Source organism: Onychostoma macrolepis, chromosome 03 (genome assembly GCF_012432095.1).
Source record: "Onychostoma macrolepis isolate SWU-2019 chromosome 03, ASM1243209v1, whole genome shotgun sequence".
Classification (NCBI taxonomy): Eukaryota; Metazoa; Chordata; class Actinopteri; order Cypriniformes; family Cyprinidae; genus Onychostoma; species Onychostoma macrolepis.
Window position 1 is genome coordinate 25,267,802 of NC_081157.1, and position 21,557 is coordinate 25,289,358.

General features: G+C 37.9%; 2 protein-coding genes across 2 annotated transcripts; both read left to right on the top strand.

The window, feature by feature from the left end:
* Positions 1 to 1,106: 1,106 nt before the first annotated feature.
* dnajb1a (DnaJ heat shock protein family (Hsp40) member B1a) lies at positions 1,107 to 7,490 on the top strand. Its single transcript, XM_058770784.1, has 3 exons — positions 1,107 to 1,684; positions 3,372 to 3,937; positions 4,971 to 7,490. Exons 1-3 carry the CDS (start codon positions 1,474 to 1,476, stop codon positions 5,199 to 5,201), a joined length of 1,008 nt encoding a protein of 335 aa, XP_058626767.1. The 5' UTR covers positions 1,107 to 1,473; the 3' UTR covers positions 5,202 to 7,490.
* A 1,259-nt stretch (positions 7,491 to 8,749) lies between these two features.
* On the top strand, positions 8,750 to 21,547 carry gipc1 (GIPC PDZ domain containing family, member 1). The gene is made up of 7 exons (XM_058771580.1): positions 8,750 to 8,981; positions 9,919 to 10,361; positions 10,440 to 10,625; positions 12,891 to 13,071; positions 14,253 to 14,359; positions 19,465 to 19,546; positions 19,624 to 21,547. The coding sequence occupies exons 2-7, from the start codon at positions 10,062 to 10,064 to the stop codon at positions 19,773 to 19,775; spliced, it is 1,008 nt and encodes a 335-aa protein (XP_058627563.1). The 5' UTR covers positions 8,750 to 8,981; positions 9,919 to 10,061; the 3' UTR covers positions 19,776 to 21,547.
* The last annotated feature ends 10 nt before the right edge of the window (positions 21,548 to 21,557 follow it).

Consider the following 21,557-nt stretch of genomic DNA (forward strand, 5'->3'; position numbering starts at 1 on the left):
TTTGTATAAGGACGGCCAGACTACTTTAAACAACCACTCAGCCCCAGCTATCTTTGGAATAGCATACTAACATAGCACTCTTACTATTTCTGTAGTATACAGTATGTGATACGGTGCACAGTATAAGATATTTCTGTCTATGCCTACATATAATACCCAGATGATCTACTGCATTACATTTGCCAAAATACGCAAACAAAAATGCATACGTACTGTATATTGCATCCTAATGCACAATGAAATGTGAGAGAAATTGAAGCAGCAGCCACAACATTGCTGTGAAAATCAATAAAATTGAAAAGGAAACAAGTCACATTGTATCGTTTATTAACGGTGTAGATTGTAGATATTTCTTTATTATTATTATTATTATTATTTAAAAAGAGATGTATCATGTGCCCTGATATGTGTTTTTGCTTTTCAGTGGTACTCTAAAGGCCCGAGTACTCTATACTCACCGCAAAAATTTTGATTGTTCTTCACTCAGATGATCTACTGCATTACATTTGCCAAAATACGCGTACAAAAATGCATATGTAGCCTATTATATATTGCATCCTAATGTACAAGGAAATGTGCGCTCATCAAAATAAAATTGCAGTAACCATTTTTATCTACAATGTTGAAAAAAACAGCATATGCTGGTTAGGTAGGCTATGTTTGAAGCATGGCTGCTGGTTTAAGATTACGAGGTGATGGGACAAATACTAAAATGTGATTAACTTTACATTTTCTGTGTGGGTAATAAACTTTTGAGTCATTATTTGGCTTGACTGACAAAATTATTTACACAAAACTGAAAATACGATGTTAAATAACTGCCTACTCAACTAAGGTCATATAGTTAGCATGAGTTACCATTAGCATAATTATAAACCTACAGTTTTACTTGCTGTTTTTAAAATAAAAGGCACTATACGCTGTATACAGTACAATATTCAGTTAGTAGTGAGGTAGTGTTCATTACTGGCTTACAACTGCTAGTCCAGCAGTTCGGTAGTTACATTCTGGCCTAATATAATAAACCGCATGCTATTCTGCACGCATGCAGTGCGCACTCCTCGCCGCAGGAGGCGCTCGTTCAGTCACATCTGCAGCATCTGCGCCGAGCGCCGCCGAGCAAGCCATTTTTCTCGGACTTTCTGCGGACGCTCGGCGACGTTGACAACTACAATACAGTGCGTTTCGCCGGGAACTCTTTGATATTAAACTTTTACATCGATTAAAGTTCGAAGAGTCTCGGGAAAATGATCGCATATTGCAGGGACGCGGCAGTGGCTGTGAAAATTGATATGTGAGGATTTGGATAAATAACTTAAAAACAGTTTGATAAACTCCATCCGCGCGCTTCATGTTCGACAGGATAGGAGGAGGAGGATCGTTTAAAATTAGTCAAATCGTTCAATACTTGGAGGATATCGACATATGGAAACAGGTAGTTGAACAACAGCGGGGTTTTAGTCCAGTGTTGTGATGGGTAAAGATTATTACAGGATCCTGGGGATAGAGAAGGGCGCCTCAGATGAGGAGATCAAGAAAGCCTACAGAAAACAAGCTTTAAGATTCCATCCCGACAAAAACAAATCAGCCGGAGCAGAAGATAAATTCAAAGAGATCGCCGAAGCTTACGATGTCCTGAGCGATGCCAAGAAGAAAGACATCTATGACAGATGTGGAGAGGATGGTAAGAGCTGTCATTGTCCTGCTGTAGATAGATAAATAGATAACCCTTAAAATGTACTGTGGTGGTACCATGGTACACCTTTTAGTACTTTGATAGATAAATAGATAGATAGACAAAGAGACAGACAGAGAGCTAGGTAAATATATAGTCCGTACAATGTACTATGATAGAACCAGTGATGATTTTAGATCTGGTACTTTCATTTTGGTAATGGATGATTACATAGAACATATCCAAAAACAGTGCTATGGAACAGATAAATGCTAAGATATACAGAGAGATGGACAGCCCTTAAAATGTGCTGTGGGGGTACCATAATACACCTTTTAGTACGTTTGTGTAAGAATAGATACACACACTGATATGCTATTAATTAAGCTGTGGAAATTAATAAAAATTGAAAAGGAAACAAGTCAAATTGTATTGTTTATTAAACATGTAGATTGTAGATTATTATTAATATTATTTAAAAAGAGACACGTCATGTGCCCTGATATGTGTTTCTGCTTTTTGGTGGTAATCTAAAGGCCCTGATATACTCGGCACATTTTTTATTTATTTATTGTTCTTCACTCAAAGGTAAGTGCAAAAAATAAATTAATTAATTTAATGAGTGCAAAGAAATTAATTTGCATTTGCAGTTATGTGCGTACAGTACAGTATGTGTGTGCTGTGCTGCTGATTATATTTACATTATGCACACTGTACAAATACACAACAAAAATGACAGCAGAAAAGAGCAGAGGACTCTGGTGAACTGATTTAAAAAAAAAAAATGTAATGCCAAAGTACGCCAAAAATATGAAATGCCACTGATGATGATTTACTGAGTAATAGCTAAACTATTTTGTAGAGGGGAGTCAGAATGAGATTTTGAGCCAAATTGCAGGAGAGGAAAACTATTTTAGAAAGATGGATTTTATTAGTTAAATCTGTTGATTGACTTTAGCATTTTTTGTTGCATTACATACCAATTGTGGGAAAAAGAAAAAAAAAAAAGCACTTTTCACATTTTTTCCCCAAAGTTTGCCTGTAGCTCAAGGCAATTGAATTTTAAATAGCCTACTGGTTCTTAACTTTTGGCATCTTCATTTTAAGGACCTATATGGTTTATTTCCAAATATATGGAGGTCTCAGTCTGGCTCCATTGTTTATGAAATGAACTTTTTCAACACCCACTTATTTTGTAATCATCGTGTGCCAATGGCAATTTGAAAGTGTTTTCCAGAAGGTGCAAATTTTTCCACAGTTAGCTTTGGCAAGTTGTTTCAATCCACCGCTCCAAACAAACACCATTTTGGCCACATTTTTTTTTTCAAAATTACATCACACTCATTTGCTCTTGGATTTCGCTTTAAGTATATCGGGGCCATAAATGAGGCGTGTATGGATTAAGTGAGCTCCCACAGTAGCAGTAAAGCTTTAGCGTCTCTGTTTGAGTGAAGCCTGATGTCCTTTGGTGGCCGTTTGAGTTTTCTCTGAACGCTGCAAACACAGGAGCGTGTAGAGTGGAATCGACGAGGGACTTTATGAAACCCCCTCTGATCTCCAGATTAAGAATTCAAACTGTACCGTGTGACTGGGTCATTCCTGTGAGCTGGTTCTGCTTTTTCTTTATGCCGTTTCTTATATTTTCCCAAATGTTGATCTGCTGTTTTTCCTAAAACATTGTTTCTTTCTCCTACAGGGCTCAAGGGACACGCCGGAGGTGGCTGCAACGGCCCTAGCTATACTTTTCACGGCGATCCTCATGCCATGTTTGCAGAGTTCTTTGGGGGCCGTAGCCCATTTGATCAGTTTTTTGCATCTACGGGGGGTGCAGATGATGACATGGACATTGACGACCCCTTTGCAGCTTTCGGAATGGGAGGAATGGGCAGATTTCCCAGATCTTTCAAGTCTCGGGTTGGCGGTGTACACGGGGGCCGAGAAAAGAAGAAAGATCCCCCAGTAGTGCACGAGCTCAAGGTGAGTCTGGAAGAAGTGTTTTCTGGTTGCACGAAAAAGATGAAGATCTCTCGCAAGAGGCTGAATCCGGACGGCTGCACCATGCGCACCGAAGACAAGATCCTCACCGTGGACATCAAACGTGGCTGGAAGGAGGGGACCAAGATTACCTTTCCCAAAGAGGGAGACGAGACTCCAATCAACATCCCTGCCGACATAGTGTTTGTGGTTAAGGACAAGGTTCATCCGGTTTTTAGGAGAGACGGCTCTGACATCATCTACCCTGCAAGGATATCCCTCCGAGAGGTGAGTGTCTAGTGTCTGCTGCTGAGATAAAGTTGCTTAACATCCAGTAATATACACCAGTGAACTTTTGTTAAGCTTTTGAAAAGTGTTCAATAAGCACAGCAAAGGGTAATTTTGATCTTTTACAAGAAAATTTGTTCCTAGAATTCTTCTCATAATTAAAGTACATTTTTATGCAAGTAAAGTAAGATGAGAATACAAAAGCTGGATTTGGGCTGCGAGTTGTTGGGGGATTAATTGCATTTTTCCCCCTTAAAAATGTTGCAATTCCGAACATAAAATGCATTTTTTTTTTTTTTTACTTCAGGTTTATTGTGCTTATTGTGATTTTTATATCAGTATAACTATATAATAATAATTGTAATAGTAATAATAATAATAATAACATTATTATTACATAATATTAAACAATCTAATATTACTATTATAATAGTTCATAAAATAAAATAAAAATGAGCATATTATTGGGCAGATATTTTTTTTATTTTACAGCACAACTGTAAAATTAAAATACTAATATTTATAACTGTCATTTAAAAAAAAATCATTTAAAATAATTTTTAATTTAATTTATTTTGGTTAAATAATTTTATATAAAATATGCATTTTATTTTTGTGGAAAACCACTTAAATTTTCTCTTTAGTTGAAAACAGACGGTTTGTAAGTGCTTATTTTTACGAATTTAGGAAGATGGTTGATGCATCTTTCATTCCCAAATGCATGTTATACGTGACCCAAACTCAGAGCAGATGCAGGGGTGAGTTTGTGTGGAGTGGCATTTACTGTGAAACTAGCTCTGAGATGCTGAAAACACAGGATCACGAGCTGCTCTCATGTAAACGAACACAGTGCCGCAATGTCGCTCTGAAACAGGCGGCGCATATATTTATTTATTTAAATCGCAGCCTTTGTGATTTGATGATGACAGTATGGCATATAGTGATTTTGGTATTATTTTGGTTATTCTTGTAGCCTTGGGGTTAAATAAGGAAATCTTGTTAATCTTGTTATTCTCTCCCATCACTTACTCAGGCTCTATGCGGCTGCACCATCAGCGCTCCCACCCTGGACGGTAGAACTGTGACAGTGACATCACGTGATGTCATCAAACCCGGTATGAAGAAGAGGATAACTGGAGAAGGACTGCCACTGTCCAAATGTCCTGAAAAGAGAGGAGACATGGTGCTAGATTTCTCAGTGAAATTTCCGGACAAGTTGGGACCGAGTGCCCGTGAATCTCTGGTTCAGATCCTACCACCTTGAGCGTTGCAAGCACTGGAGAACATACTCTCAACACACATATCCTATGATTAAGCCCTTCAGATTTTCTAGATGTTACTGCACCTGAAAGTATCAGTGGTAAATACACAAAAGTCAAGCTCAGAGAAACACAATAGAGCTCCCAATAGATTATTTATACCCCCTTACTTATATCTCAATGCACTATTACAAAACACTGTGAAACATTTCAGAAGTAATATATTGTTTTGCAGTACCTCCAAGTAAATGCTCCGTCATGCTTCTGTTTGCTTCTGCAGGTTTCTTTCCCTTTGAATCTGTTTATATTTTCTTTAATTAAAATAATATTCCAATTTTAATCTCTGAGCAGTCAACATTGTACTTAACAGTAATATCAATGCCGAACAATAGGGTTTTATACATTTCTGAGGATCTCAAATAGTAATTGTAGAAGTGAGCGTGTGATTGTGTGAAATCCCAATGACGGGGTTCCTGTGAGCTGAGTTTCTTTGCATAGATTAAACCCAGGAAATTCACAAGGGCTCTTGAGCATTATCACAGTGCTTCCAGAGCAGGTGTGGTTACATTTACTATTGCTTGATAAAATTTCACTGGGGAAATGGAGTCATTCCAATCCACCTCATTTTTCAATGTTGAAGTAAGCTATTTTCTATGAATGTGGGAGATTTCCAATTCATTAGAAAAATAATGCACACCCGAGGTGGTGATGCAGGCATGACGCAAAGTGGAGTTTTTTTCCCTCTGCTGTAAAGTTGGGCATTTTAACATGGGGGTCTATGGGATTGGTTCCCTTTTGGAGCCTGTCTCTAGCAGTCAGTTGATGAATTGTTGAATTCAAGAGAGAGGGAGGAAGGTTTCCGCTTGGGATAGACCTTATGTGTCAGAGAAACAAGAGAATTTCTTGTTAAATCTTTAGAATTTTCATTTTTAGAATTTTAAACTTCCGTTTTTGTGGTAACTCTATAGGATCACTGTTGAAGATTAATTGTAATGTTCGAAGCGGATGTCATTAACATTAGTAGACTGGGAAGAACTTACGGTACGAACTTACGGTAACGCTGTGGAAATACAAACGGAAGACAAAGACAACGAGCAGTGCAAAAAAGGGGCGGAGCTACAAGGTCTATAAGTACAATAAAACTACTTGTGCTGCTAACCAGTGTGTTTATAATTGACAATACATTAAAATAATATGATAAGAAATACCTGTTTGCAGTGTCGAGCAGTATAACAAGCAGTTTTGTCATTAAAATGACTGGAAGCCAATGACAACGGATGCCTCGCACATTCAACTTAAACGGCTGCATCAGCTCATACATTAAAAAGAAGGAGAATAGGAATCTGTGTGAGGGCAAAAATTTTCCCCACGCAGATTTTCAAATGAAGCAGCTTTCTTGTGCCCAACGCAGTGAATTTCTGTGACTGCTTTGAAACTGGCACAGAAACGTTCGCACGGAATTCCCAAACGGATTGGAAAAACCGAATTTCAACCATGCAAATTCGATGAGCAATGGTGAATGCAACCACGCATTTAAACTATAGACACCACTGGCTTTCTCCTGCTAGGAGCGACCCATGATAGGTTACTGTGATTTCCACGTCACCACTGTGTCTTTGAGCACATAACTGCTCCATTCAGACCATTCCTCCTCTAGTTATTTGTTTGTTGCAGCCAAGTACATTTCAGGTTTAAAAATGCCTGAATGTATCTTTAATGAACTATTAATGAGTGATGTTTTGGAAAGCATAAATGTGTTGGTGCAAAATTACACTCTTCAGCTTCTAATTTGCTAAGGAGCATTCATTTGTGGGAATGTGGGAACACTATAAAACATTAAACACAGTTTAAACCTTATTTTGCTTGCAATAAATGTGGCTTGAAAATAATTCATAATATTCTTTCATGGCCCTGGAAACACACTTATTTTAGAGTCATATATTTATGCTGTTATTGTAGTGCATACATCAAGATGATGTACAATGATGAGATGATGGCGATTTTATAGACTTTATTGGATTTTGCATCTTAGAACTGCCATTACCAGAAGTAATTTTATAAGGAATGACAGTATTTGTGCCAAACGTTTGCAGATTGCAATGGCACATATGCGCACAGTTTAAAGTACCTCACACATTATTGTTGCATCATATCAGCATGCTATTTTAAATTCACAACGTTATGGAATATGTGCGTTTCTGTAAAAAGATATTGGCTTTTTTAGCGAAATGCTTCACGATTCTTTATCATGCGTAATTGTTTTTATTTCTTGCAATTAAAGGCTTTACAAGTGCTGTCTTGTATTAAGTCTGTTACTGTATTTTGCATACAAGAATGCATGCATTATCATGAAAAAGTATTATTGTGGTTGTCAGCGCTACAAGAGTCGTATCTTTAAAGTATAGAAAAGTTATACTTTTTTCTATTTCTACTCTACTGATGTATTCAAAGGCCCGTTCACATCATGAGAGTCCAAACTGATAAAAACATCACAATAATCCATAAGTAATTCACATGACTCCAGTCCATCAATTAACGTCTTGTGAAGTGAAAAGCTGTGTGTTTGTAAGAAACAAATCCATCATTAAAATGTTTCCAACTTTAAAATGGCTAAAATACGAGTCGTCTATCCATAATATTGTTTTTTCCAGGTAAGTTGTCTCATCTGAATTAGGAGTGAAATATGCACAGATCAAGTATGTTTACGAGCAAAAGCAGTTCTAAACTAATATGTGGGTGGATTTTGATGTGAGTGGAAAACAGTGGATGGATCTTCTCACTGGAGGAAGTGTTATTATGGCCAAAAGTGACAGTTTAAAGTTACTTTTTAATTGTTTCTTACAAGCACAGCTTTTTGCTTAACAAGGCAATAATCAATGAACTGGAGTCGTGTGGAATATTGTGATGTTTTATCATCTGGACTCTCATTCTGACGGCACCCATTCACTGCAGAAGATCCATTGGTGAGCAAGTTGTAATGCTCATAAGCTTCTCGAAATCTTTAAAGAAACAAATTTTCAGCAAATACTAATTTTTGGGTGAACTACTTCTTTAACACTAGATGGTAGGTCTGTTGCCCTTTGTGTGGGCAGTGCAAAACCTGTTGAATGTTTTAAGTATCTAAAATAAGAATAACAATTTAAATATATGAATTCTTTCCAGCAATCTCTATAAAATTATTTATAAAATTTCAAAATATCATGGAAATTCGTCGATCCAAAAATTTGGGAACCGAGTATGTTTGTTCAACACAAATCAAGTAAATAGTACTGCAACCGTAATCTTATTTTATGTACCACAACAGCACTTTCATTTGAAGTTTTATCCACTTTTCAAATTTGCCATCCAGGAGCCGCATCTGCTGAGTGGACCGGGGCCCAAGGCTTCACTAGATGCCGCGGGGGCACTTTTTTATTCAAATGGCTGCATTTTTTTTATGTGAAATGCAGAAAAGTTTTTCTTTTCCTTTTTTTAAAGTTATGGTGCCTGTTGTGACGTTCTGTGATCTCCAGTAAAAGCCTCGCTGGCTGATGTACTGAGCGCATCTCACCTGTAGATGGCAGCAGTGCGCGAGGGTTTGAGCTGCGCTGCTGTTTGGCTTCTCAGTAGAGGAAGAGCTGCAGGTTGTGTTGAGCGATGTGGTATCCGCCTTTTTCTCACATACCAGAACATACTCCCTAAACTCCCACTTTAACCCTCCTCAACAATCATCTTTTATAATGAATAGATTATAAGCCCGTCGTCCCAGCGGTTCATGGTTTCCTCTCTCTGTCAGTCTTAGTTTGGTAAGTGTCGTGATGTCCAGAGGATGCTAACATGCTAACTCACATTACTGTTAGCTGCTGTAGCTTCTGTCTATGAATAGAAACATGCCAGGCTGCTTTAATCCTGAACCTTGCAACACATGAAAGTGCTTTTTGTGTGCTCGGCATTTGAGTTTAGATGATCATTTTTAGTCAGGTTGCTGTTCGAGTTTGCTTGCTGGATGGCTATGTAAATAAACTGTGCAGACCCAAATGCTTTCTTCTTATTTTTGAATGATTTAGAATTTTATCCAAATTAAATCCTTATAAATTTAAATAAAACTACTTTGTTTGTATATTGAATTTGTTACAATGTATCCTTTCCCTACTCAGTTTGATGATTGTGATTAATGTATTAGAATGATGACCTAGATTTTATAGAAGTGACCATGAAGTTCTGCACTTCTTTATATTACTTGAAATGTAGGAGCTATGAATGCACATTAAGACATGTGTAAGTGTAACCCTATCTCAAGTTTCCACAGTCATAGAAAACATGGAAGAATCAGGCTATTTTGCATACAATGATAGAAGTTAAATTTATGCATTAAATCTTATAAAGCAAAAAAGTGATGATGAAAAAAATAGTAATAGAAAACCTGGAAATACCAGGAACTGTAGAATTCAAGGCTAGCAAAATTATAGAAATTACATTTAGAATTATGCATAATATATACAATAAAATAAAGTAAAACATTTTTAAAAAATTAGCAACACATTTTTATATTTACTTTTTAATGTAATGTTTCTTGTGTTTGGTTGTATGTAACTAGTCTTTTATTTATGTTGATTAATAATTTTACTCAATTTAATTCCTTGTAAGTTTAAATTATTATTTATTTATTATCTTTGGCTGTCTATTATATTTGCTACAAATGTATCTTTTTTTGATCCCTGTTTGTCCATCTTTGTATCACAGGTCTGGAGATTTCCTTTGAATGGGTTGAAGACACTTTGTACTTTGATTTGGGCACATAAAGAACATTATTAAAGGTGTTGCACAGACCCCTCTTGTATTAAAATATTGTGCCTGTACAAGAAACGAAGACAGCGGCATCCAAAATGCCACTTGGATTGGGACGCAGAAAGAAGGCATCTCCGCTGGTGGAGAACGAGGAGGCCGAGCCCATCCGGGCTGGACTGAACGTCCCAGGGTTGGATGGCCTGGATGGTGGCAGGGTTGGCCTGGGTGAAGGAGCTGCCCATGAGGGCCTACCACCTCCACCCACCAGCCTGCGACCTCGCCTGATCTTCCACACCCAGCTGGCTCACGGCAGCCCCACGGGTCGCATCGAGGGCTTCAGCAACGTGCGTGAGCTCTACGCCAAGATAGGAGAGGCCTTTGGGATTCCTCCAACAGAGGTGAGCGGCATTTCCCTTTGTGTTATAAAAGCAGGCCTTGGTGATTATACTGACTAAATGCTTATGTTCTTATGTCAGGTGATGTTTTGCACACTGAATACTCACAAAGTGGATATGGACAAACTTTTGGGTGGCCAGATCGGACTGGAGGACTTTATATTCGCTCATGTGAAGGGCCAGAAAAAAGAGGTGGAGGTCTTTAAAGGAGAGGATGCACTGGGGCTCACGATCACTGATAATGGAGCTGGCTATGCTTTCATAAAGGTGAGAGGAATGACCTGTGATTTTAAGGAAGCGTGTACATTCATGATTTTGATGGTAAAACTAAGAGTGTTGTGTGACCAAACTTTAATGTTACAGCTTGATTAATTTCAATACATATTCCAATACTGTCCAAAGGTTTGGTGTCAGAAAGATGAATTTTTAAATGAGAAATTAATACTATTATTTAGCATGCTGACAGTAAAGACATTTGTAATGTTACAAAAATTTCTATTTTAAATAAATGCTGTTCTTTGGAGCTTACTTTTTAATTAAAGAATTCAGCAACAAAAAAGTGATCACAATCTTCTCAAAAAATATTAACTGTTTTCAACATTGGTAGCAATAATAAATGGTACTTAAGCAGCAAATCTTCACATTAGAATGATTTCTGAAGGATCACGTGACACTGAAGACCGGAGGAATGATGCTGAAAATTCAGCTTTGATCACAGGAATTTTACATTTTAAAATATTATGAAATAGGAAACATTCATTTGAAATTATAATAATATTTCTAGTGCTGTCAATCGATTAAAAAATTGAATCGCGTTAATCACAGTCATAGACTGTGATTAATCACAAATTTAAAATACTGGGATTTACCTGTAAATGTGTTGAAATAAAGAAATGCGTGACAAACTAGTTTAAGGAAACAGAATCTTTCACACTTCCGCCAGGTATGAGACATGATCCTTATTATTCTTTTATCTTTATTCTTTTGTTTTTATTCAGCCATTATCAGCCTTTAAACTGGCAATAAAACATTTCCCAAGCCACATCGCTTCAGTCCCAGTATACATTTACCCAACTATTATCAAGAGTATTTCTAAATAAATACAACAAAACATTCTTGCGACCTTACGTGAAGTATTATGACAAAATGCATTATGAAGAAGAATTGGACCTGTTCTGCAGCTGCATTAGAGCTAATATTAGCATCATGCTACATAAGACAATTTATGAGATTAATAATACACTTTTACTCAGAACTCACTTCAAACCACCATCGAGTGTTTGTAATAACTTCCTTTTACGATCACATGTGGAATTTGGTCGTTTGCTGTTGTTAAAATATGCTATTATTTATAGCCTTTTATATCGCTGCACAAATTAGCATTTCAGATGTACACATTCATCTGAAAGTCACATACAAATATCCTATCGTAATCGTATGTTTATTATCTTATATAATCTATAGTGGCTGTTGTCATGTTTATTTCTGCTGGCTGTTGTCATGTTTATTAAGCCTTAACATGTGCTCTGACTGAAACTCGTGTTGTTTGTGATGTTACCGCCTCTCCGTTCTTAAGTCGCCAGGGATACATTCCCAGTATAATACACATTAGTAAAAGGATCTATTTTAATTTTTATTTGTCTATATACACCTTGGGTGGCCGTGGTACACTATAAAAGTAGCCCAAAAACCGCAACCCACGGCTCTGTAATTTTTCCCGCGTCTGTATTTTCAAAATAGCCCACTTGTGTCGTTACCCTGGCAACACTGGTTCTGTACCCTCATCACACAATGATAGATGACCTTCCGCGCTGCGATGACGGGAAGAAGTTGGGGTCAAACCTTATCAAATGATTAATTTGCGTTAAAAAAAATATTAACGCGCTAAAATTTTTAGATTAATCGCATGCGTTAACACGTTAACGTTGACACCCCTAAATATTTCACAATATATGTTGTTTTTACTGTATTTGTGATCAAATAAATTCAGACTTGGTGATGATAAGATACTTTTTTCAGAAACTGAACCCAAATTTTTGAGTGGTAGTGTACATCACAGTTATTCTTGGTGGAAAATCAACAAAAATGTTTTAAGCATTAAATAACCATGTAAGTAATGCTTATTTCGGATAATCTTATGAATTGTCCTTCCTCTCATTTGCTTATTTTGTCTTAAAAACCCACAAAAAACAAATGAAGATCATTCATCTCATTTATAAGCCCCACATGTTTTAAAAGCAAAAGATTAACAGTACTAAAACTAACATTACAAAAAGGGTTGTTAAAATTTTTAATTGTTGTAAATGAGCTGATATATGTATGCTTGTGATCGTACATCAGTTGAATTCTATATCAATTCTATATTGTAGTCAAGCTGTGTCATTGCTCAACAACCGTAAAGAGTATATACACCCTACTTCACGTTATACTTAACAAACACCTCTTAATAATAAGTTTATCCCCATCTTGACCGGTCATACTGCCCAGCCTGCTGCAAAGCTATAATCTGAAAATCATCTGTTTCCTTTGCAGAGAATAAGAGAAGGCAGTATTATTCATCAGATCCAGGTCATCAACGTAGGCGACATGATCGAGTCAATCAACGGGCAGATACTCATTGGCTGCCGCCATTATGAGGTTGCCAAGATGCTGAAGGAACTGCCCAAAGGGAAAACATTTTTCCTGAAGCTGGTGGAACCTTTGAAGGCATTTGGTAAGTTTTTTTGAATATCCTGTACAGTGTTTCCTTCAGGATTTTGTGACACTTGTGGCAGCAGGTGACGTCTCACATACATTTGCATATTTATGATGTCATTGCGTCAGGTTTGCGTTTAGACAAGTTTTGGCACTTCAGATTTTCTACTCCATGAACTGTCACGTACTGTAATACAACTGAGTGCCCAATAAAGCTGTTAAAGGTCCCATGACATGCTGCTTTTTGGATGCTTTTATATAGGCCTAAGTGGTCCCTAATACTGTATCTGAAGTCTGTTTCCCGAAATTCAGCCTTGGTGCAGAATTTGAGCCACTATGAGCCAGTCCCACAATGAGCTTTCCTTAGGACGTGCCGTTCCTGTGTCTGTAGCTTTAAGGACGAGAGAGGCGGGGCAAGGTGGAGGGTGGGGGTGTGGCCTTAACCAGATTGCGCTATCATGCGCTAATGTTGACAGTGGATGTATCGCAATGTCTCGTAGACACGCAGTCATTCAAGCTTTTCAGTTTGACCCAGAATCTGATCCGGATGGAGAAGCACCGGATGAAGAAGCTGCAACTCAGCAGCTATCAGGACGTCTCCGAATGGTTAGTTTAAAATATTGTGTCTGGATACAGAACTTTAGTTGGTTTGTTTATGTATGCTGTTACAGTTATTATCATGTAGCTAATGCTAGCCATAGGCTCGGATGAAGGAACTAAAAAAATACTTCAGTGTTCATTTGTTCATCCAAACACTGAGCAACTGCCATGCTTCGCTCGTTTGCAAGCCATGATGCCTCTCGAGGAAAAAAAATATTGCGCTCGCCTCGCACGGTAGTAGCTCATTTTCTCATGGGCGGGCAAAGCAGAGAAAGGGGAGGTAACCTTTCCCCGTATGACGACATAAAGGGAAGATTCCAGATTGGGCCATCTGAGCTTTCATTTTCTCAAAGGCGAAGCAGGATACCCAGGGCTCGGTTTACACCTATCACCATTTCTAGCCACTGGGGGACCATAGGCAGGCTAGGGGAACTCATATTAATGTTAAAAAACCTCATAAAGTTAAATTTTCATGCCATGGGACCTTTAACATTTACATGTTTTCTGTCGCCATACATACAACAGGTATAAATGTAGATGACAATGATGGCCACAGTGAATCTGATATGATGTTTATTTTTTTCCCCCCTTTTTTTAAAGACATGATCAGTCAGCGGTCAGGAAGCAGGTCGGGCTCTTCACAGTTAGGAACGGGCAGAGGAACTCTGCGCCTGAGGTCTAAAGGACCAGCCACCGTAGAGGAACTGGTAAGACCATCAGGTTAAATGCACAGTGAACTCAAATCAATTCAGTTCACGAGTCAGCGGATACGTGTTTGCATTTGTGTGATTGGAGAGGTCTAGGCGTGTCTAGCTGTCTTGTAATATGATACACACTTCAATACATATTTCGCAATTCAGCATATTGTCACATATAATAATATAATCGGATTGTGATTAATATGAGGAAAACCTAGATCTCATAGAAGCAGCTGTACGCTCACGGAAAAGTACTTAGAATTTGCACTTGTTTAGAAGACTTTTTCATTACTTGATATCATATGTAGTAATGAAAAACTATACATATTTTCAGTTCCTACAGTCATAGAAACCCTTGAAATATTAGGGAATTTCGAAAAGTCAAATTGCAAGAAGCTGGAAATGAAAGAGTTATATTTTGATTCCATATATTTATTAATATATTCAAAAGTATTTTATATATACAGTTGGGCAAAAAAGTATTTAGTCAGCCACCAATTGTGCAAGTTCTCCAACTTAAAAAGATGAGAGAGGCCTGTAATTTTCATCATAGGTATACCTCAACTATGAGAGACAAAATGAGAAAAAAAAATCTAGAAAATCACATTGTAGGATTTTTAAAGAATTAATTGGTAAATTCCTCTGTAAAATAAGTATTTGGTCACCTACAAACAAGCAAGATTTCTGGCTCTCACAGACCTGTAACTACTTCTTTAAGAGGCTCCTCTGTCCTCCACTCGTTACCTGTATTAATGGCATCTGTTTGAACTCGTTATCAGTATGAAAGACACCTGTCCACAACCTCAAACAGTCCAACTCCAAACTCCACCATGGCCAAGACCAAAGAGCTGTCAAAGGACACCAGAAACAAAATTGTAGACCTGCACCAGGCTGGGAAGACTGAGTCTGCAATAGGTAAGCAGCTTGGTGCGAAGAAATCAACTGTGGGAGCAATTATTAGAAAATGGAAGACATACAAGACCACTGATAATCTCCCTCGATCTGGGGCTCCACGAAGATCTCACCCGTGGGGTCAAAATGATCACAAGAACTGTGAGCAAAAATCCCAGAACCACACGGGGGGACCTAGTGAATGACCTGCAGAGAGCTGGGACCAAAGTAACAAAGGCTACCATCAGTAACACACTGCGCCGCCAGGGACTCAAATCCTGCAGTGCCAGACGTGTCCCCCTGCTTAAGCCAGTACATGTCCGGGCCCGTCTGAAGTTTGCTAGAGAGCATTTGGATGATCCAGAAGAGGATTGGGAGAATGTCATATGATCAGATGAAACCAAAATAGAACTTTTTGGTAAAAATTCAACTTATCGTGTTTGGAGGAGAAAGAATGCTGAGTTGCATCCAAAGAACACCATACCTACTGTGAAGCATGGGGGCGGAAACATCATGCTTTGGGGCTGTTTTTCTGCAAAGGGACCAGGACGACTGATCCGTGTAAACGAAAGAATGAATGGGGCCATGTATCGTGAGATTTTGAGTGAAAACCTCCTTCCATCAGCAAGGGCATTGAAGGTGAAATGTGGCTGGGTCTTTCAGCATGACAATGATCCCAAACACACCACCCGGGCAACGAAGGAGTGGCTTCGTAAGAAGCATTTCAAGGTCCTGGAGTGGCCTAGCCAGTCTCCAGATCTCAACCCCATCGAAAATCTTTGGAGGGAATTGAAAGTCCGTGTTGCCCAGTGACAGCCCCAAAACATTACTGCTCTAGAGGAGATCTGCATGGAGGAATGGGCCAAAATACCAGCAACAGCGTGTGAAGACTTACAGAAAACGTTTGACCTCTGTCATTGCCAACAAAGGGTATATAACAAAGTATTGAGATGAAATTTTGTTATTGACCAAATACTTATTTTCCACCATAATTTGCAAATATATTCTTTAAAAATCCTGCAATGTGATTTTCTGGATTTTTTTTTTCTCATTTTGTCTCTCATAGTTGAGGTATACCTATGATGAAAATTACAGGCCTCTCTCATCTTTTTAAGTGGCAGAACTTGCACAATTGGTGGCTGACTAAATACTTTTTTGCCCCACTGTGTGTGTGTGTGTGTGTGTGTGTGTGTGTGTGTGTGTGTGTGTGTATATATATATATATATTTATATATACACGCATGTAGTAAAAAAATATATACATATATATTAGTGATGCGCCGATGGCGGTTGTATGCACAGGTCTGTTACCATTACCCCTTACGGCTCCGACAACGTTTTGTTCCATCCTCCACGCGGTGCCAAATCACACCAGGAGCGAAGCAACTTGATTCGCTAGACCACGAGATTCTGGGATGCTTCTGAATCGTGCCGTGGCGTGGCTGGTATAATATATATACATAGCCTATAAACACAAGCATTGACTTGACTAGAGCAACCGTGATCAGCTCCTGTGGCCGCGTCGGAGCCGTAATGCGCAGCAGACGTGATGCGCAGATCAGCTCTCACGTCACTGAATTTGCTGTTAAAACTGAACCATCCATTCATCATATCATCGTGCAAAACTAAGAATTAGTCTAATTAGAATCATTGTAATGTGACGATCGGGTGCGGGTAGGGTCTAAATCAGAGAAAAATATAGGTGCGGGTGGGTGGCGGGCGGATAATTTATTTGAAGCAGCGGATTTGGGTGACGTTTGAGCTCATCCGCGCATCTCAAATAAATAAATATATATATACAGTATCTCACAGAAGTGAGTACACCCCTCACATTTTTGTAAATATTTTATTATATCTTTTCATGTGACAACACTGAAGAAATTACACTTTGCTACAATGTAAAAGTAGTGAGTGTACAGCTTGTATAACAGTGTAAATTTGCTGTCCCCTCAAAATAACTCAACACACAGCCATTAATGTCTAAACCGCTGGCCACAAAAGTGAGTACACCCCTAAGTGAAAATGTCCAAATTGGGCCCAAAGTGTTAATATTTTGTGTGGCGACCATACCATGACACTCCCACCCGCTTGACTGTAGGCAAGACACACTTGTCTTTGTACTTCTCACCTGGTTGCCGCCACACATGCTTGACACCATCTGAACCAAATAAGTTTATTTTGGTCTCATCAGACCACAGGACATAGTTCCAGTAATCCATGTCCTTAGTCTGCTTGTCTTCAGCAAACTGTTTGCGGGCTTTCTTGTGCATCATCTTTAGAAGAGGCTTCCTTCTGGGACGACAGCTATGCAGACCAATTTGATGCAGTGTGCGGCGTATGGTCTGAGCACTGAGAGGCTGACCCTCTACCCCTTCAACCTCTGCAGCAATGCTGGCAGCACTCATACGTGTATTTCCCAAACACAACCTCTGGATATGACGCTGAGCACATGCATGCTTCTTTGGTCGACCATGGCGAAGGCCTGTTCTGGGTGGAACCTGTCCTGTTAAACCACTGTATGGTCCTGGCCACCGTGCTGCAGCTCAGTTTCAGGGTCTTGACAGTCTTCTTATAGCCTACGCCATCTTTATGTAGAGCAACAATTCTTTTTTTCAGATCCTCAGAGAGTTCTTTGCCATGAGGTGCCATGTTGAACTTCCAGTGACCAGTATGAGAGAGTGAGAGCGATAACACCAAATTCAACACACCTGCTCCCCATTCACACCTGAGACCTTGTAACACTAACGAGTCACATGGGGAGAGAAAATGGCTAATTGGGCCCAATTTGGACATTTTCACTTAGGGGTGTACTCACTTTTGTGGCCAGCGGTTGAGACATTAATGGCTGTGTGTTGAGTTATTTTGAGGGGACAGCAAATTTACACTGTTATACAAGCTGTACACTCACTACTTTACATTGTAGCAAAGTGTCATTTCTTCAGTGTTGTCACATGTAAAGATATAAAATATTTACAAAAATGTGAGGGGTGTACTCACTTCTGTGAGATACTGTAACAAGAAAAAAAATAGTAAAATAGAAAAGAATGCCTGTTTTCTGATTACTTTTTTGTAAAAAAAAAAAAGTGTATAGGGTCGCTAGAGACCAGAGGAATGTAAATGTGTATGTATTTTATTTCTGTGCAACTATATTTACATATCTGATGACTCAATACGTGCAATGCATCTTTATTCCTCGAGGTGGCACTGTTTGATACACAATGATGACGTGATGTTTCACTCATAATTACCGCAGGCATACAACAAACGAATATCATCAGCAAAAATTTAACTGGTTTGAATGACTTTACTGCAGAGCAATTACTATATGCAATGAAATATAAATGTCACTGCCATTTGATGCTGGATGTGGTGAATAAGCCACCAGTGATCAAAATATTGATTTTGAAGTCACTGAAAATTATAGTTTTGAGAATATGGATGAGATCGTGAATATGAGGCAGATGCTGTGGAAGTGCGCTCTGACGATGACAGCGATGGTAAAATCATCTGCTCAAATTGAACCCTTTTAAGTTTCAAAAGCTAACAAAATATGCTTTATTTTATTCTTCTGTAATTGTTCTTAAAATATCAAGAGAGGTCTTTGCTATTGCAGCAGTTAGAGATCCATCCGTGCTGGATATATAGGTTCGGGTTGCTAAAGACCTGAATATGTAATAATGATTGGTGAAACATTCGTGCATTTAAGGGTTAAACATGTATACGTGTATGTGTGTATGTATGTATGTATGTATGTGTATATATATATATATATATATATATATATATATATATATATATATATATATATATATATATATATATATATATATATATATATATATATATATATATATATATATATATATATATATATATATATATATATATATATATATATATATATATTATACACACACCATATATATTCATAAACACACTTGTAGTCAGTAATGCAGATGTTAAAGATTGTTTTGTAGTTTACAGTATTTTTACTGATGCTCAAGTCTTTCACAATTTTTATAAAATCGGCAAAACCTTATGTGTTATGTTACCTCATGCTATGCCAGCTAGATAACATTTTTCTGGTGACTAATCAGCAAAATTTGCAACAACATTTTAGAAAAACATTGCAGACAACCAACCACAGTTGCACAATTAATTAATTAATCATAATTTTAAGCTGAGCAAGGTAATCTTTAATATTTTCATTCTTTGTGTTGCAGCCGTCAGCATTTGAAGAAAAAGCTATCGAGAAAGTCGATGATCTGTTGGAGAGCTACATGGGCATTAGAGACAGTGAACTTGGTATGTTTCCCTGCATCTTGCGGTTTTTGTACAGATGTTTTTTAAGTGGTGTTTCTAACTCCCACACTCATTTACAGCTGCCACGATGGTGGAGCTCGGCAAAGACAAAAAGAACCCGGATGAGTTTGCTGAAGCTTTGGACGAGACTCTGGGTGATTTCGCATTTCCGGATGAGTTTGTGTTTGATGTGTGGGGTGCCATAGGTGATGCAAAGGTCGGTCGGGTGTAATTCTAGAAATGGCTAAAAGTGGTAATTCTAGAAAACACTGCTTTAGGAACACTATTGAGTTTTATTTTTGTTTATTTTGGGAGCATATGCTTGGATGCTTTTAAGAACGCTGGAAACACTTGTATGTAGGCCTCTAACTCCACTTTTTTTTAAGATGCAAATGTTATGAAGACACTACATTGAATGCATTTTAAAATTGTATTCAGAATTGAATAGGTTGAGCCTAATCACTTGAAATGTCTTATTTAGTAGGATATTAAGCAAAAGATGCTGAGACTCATTGAATTTGCAAGGTGTTTACTCCAGGGCCCGTGTTTGGCACCCCTGTGAGGTTACTCTGTTACAAACTGTGACTTTCACTTGCACTGTGTTGCCCTACGCTGTATAAATTGCACGGTAAGGCACAGAACACGCAGTGCAGAGATTGAGGCAATGCTGGTTTGCACTGTAGGTGTGGGTTTGTCTCCGCGGTGTGGATCTGACCCTGATAAACACTATAATGATTCCCTAAAGCATGTGCTGTCTTGTTATGTACTCCTGTTCTCTATTATACAAAGGATTTCAAGTGGCTTTGAAGCTGTTGCAATGAACCGTTTCTAAATGACCTCTAGTGCTTTACATTTCCAGTTCCGTGGCTTAGCTCTTATTTTAAAAGAGTAAAAGAAATGGGAAAGAAATAAACCATCCATTTTCATTTTAGTAGTGTCTACCACATAATGCCAAACATAAGGAAATCTTTGTCTTTTTTTATCAGTAAAATCAGTATTAAGAAATATCATGAAGTATTACAGTGTTTAACCTGTTACAGTATTTATTCTTTAAAGGAGTAGTGGAGGAGGTATGAAGAGCTTAAAAGTTGGGCTGTGTGATAGGATAGTTTCAAACAAACAAACCATTATTGGAGTGAAATGGATAGATTTGAAAATCCATGTTGTGTGTATACATATACACGCGTGCAAAACATGGCTTTTGAAAAAGAAAGGAAAAAAAAAAAAAAAAAATATATATATATATATATATATATATATATATATATATTGCCCAGCTTACAAGTGTATAGCACTGATGGTATAGGCGTTAGATGGTATTGATTGTATTGATTTGAGTGTATATAGTGTTGATGTGTTTACGGAAACTACACTACAGCCAGTCCAGTAAGCATTTCCAAGATACTGACAATATTACTGCAAATATGACCAAACACATGCATCTTACACTGAGCACATGTTGAGTTAGTGGAACTCAGAGCTGATTATTACTCTCTTAACCAGGCAGTTCAACACTGTAGTATTTCACACCTGTAAAGTCAGAGCATGTTTGAAATGTAAAGTACTGATCATGTGATGGTTAAATCTTTAAACTTTATATTTCTTTTTTTATTGTTTAGCCGGGCGTCTTGTCTTATCGAAGATGTAGGTTAATGTTTAAAGGACCCAGATTAAAAAGTTTAAAAGAAAAAAAAAAAACAATATTTTGGTGTTACTTTTTACATACTGTAAAACTATAAGTGTAGCTTAAACACAGCTCTCTTGTCGTTGATTTACTTTGGACACTTTCTTTCGATGCTTTTTGAACACATTTAGAATGAATAGTTTACACTGATGTAATGGTTTTGATGGACTCATGTTACACTGTCTCAGACTACCTTCAAATGGCAATAATCATGATATAAGTCTGTTATATCTGCTGTTGTTTTTTTCATTGACAGAAATGCTATTGCACCAAATTGTTATTTGTTAGATCTCTCAACAATATTAAAACAAACAAAATGAGTTGTGTGGA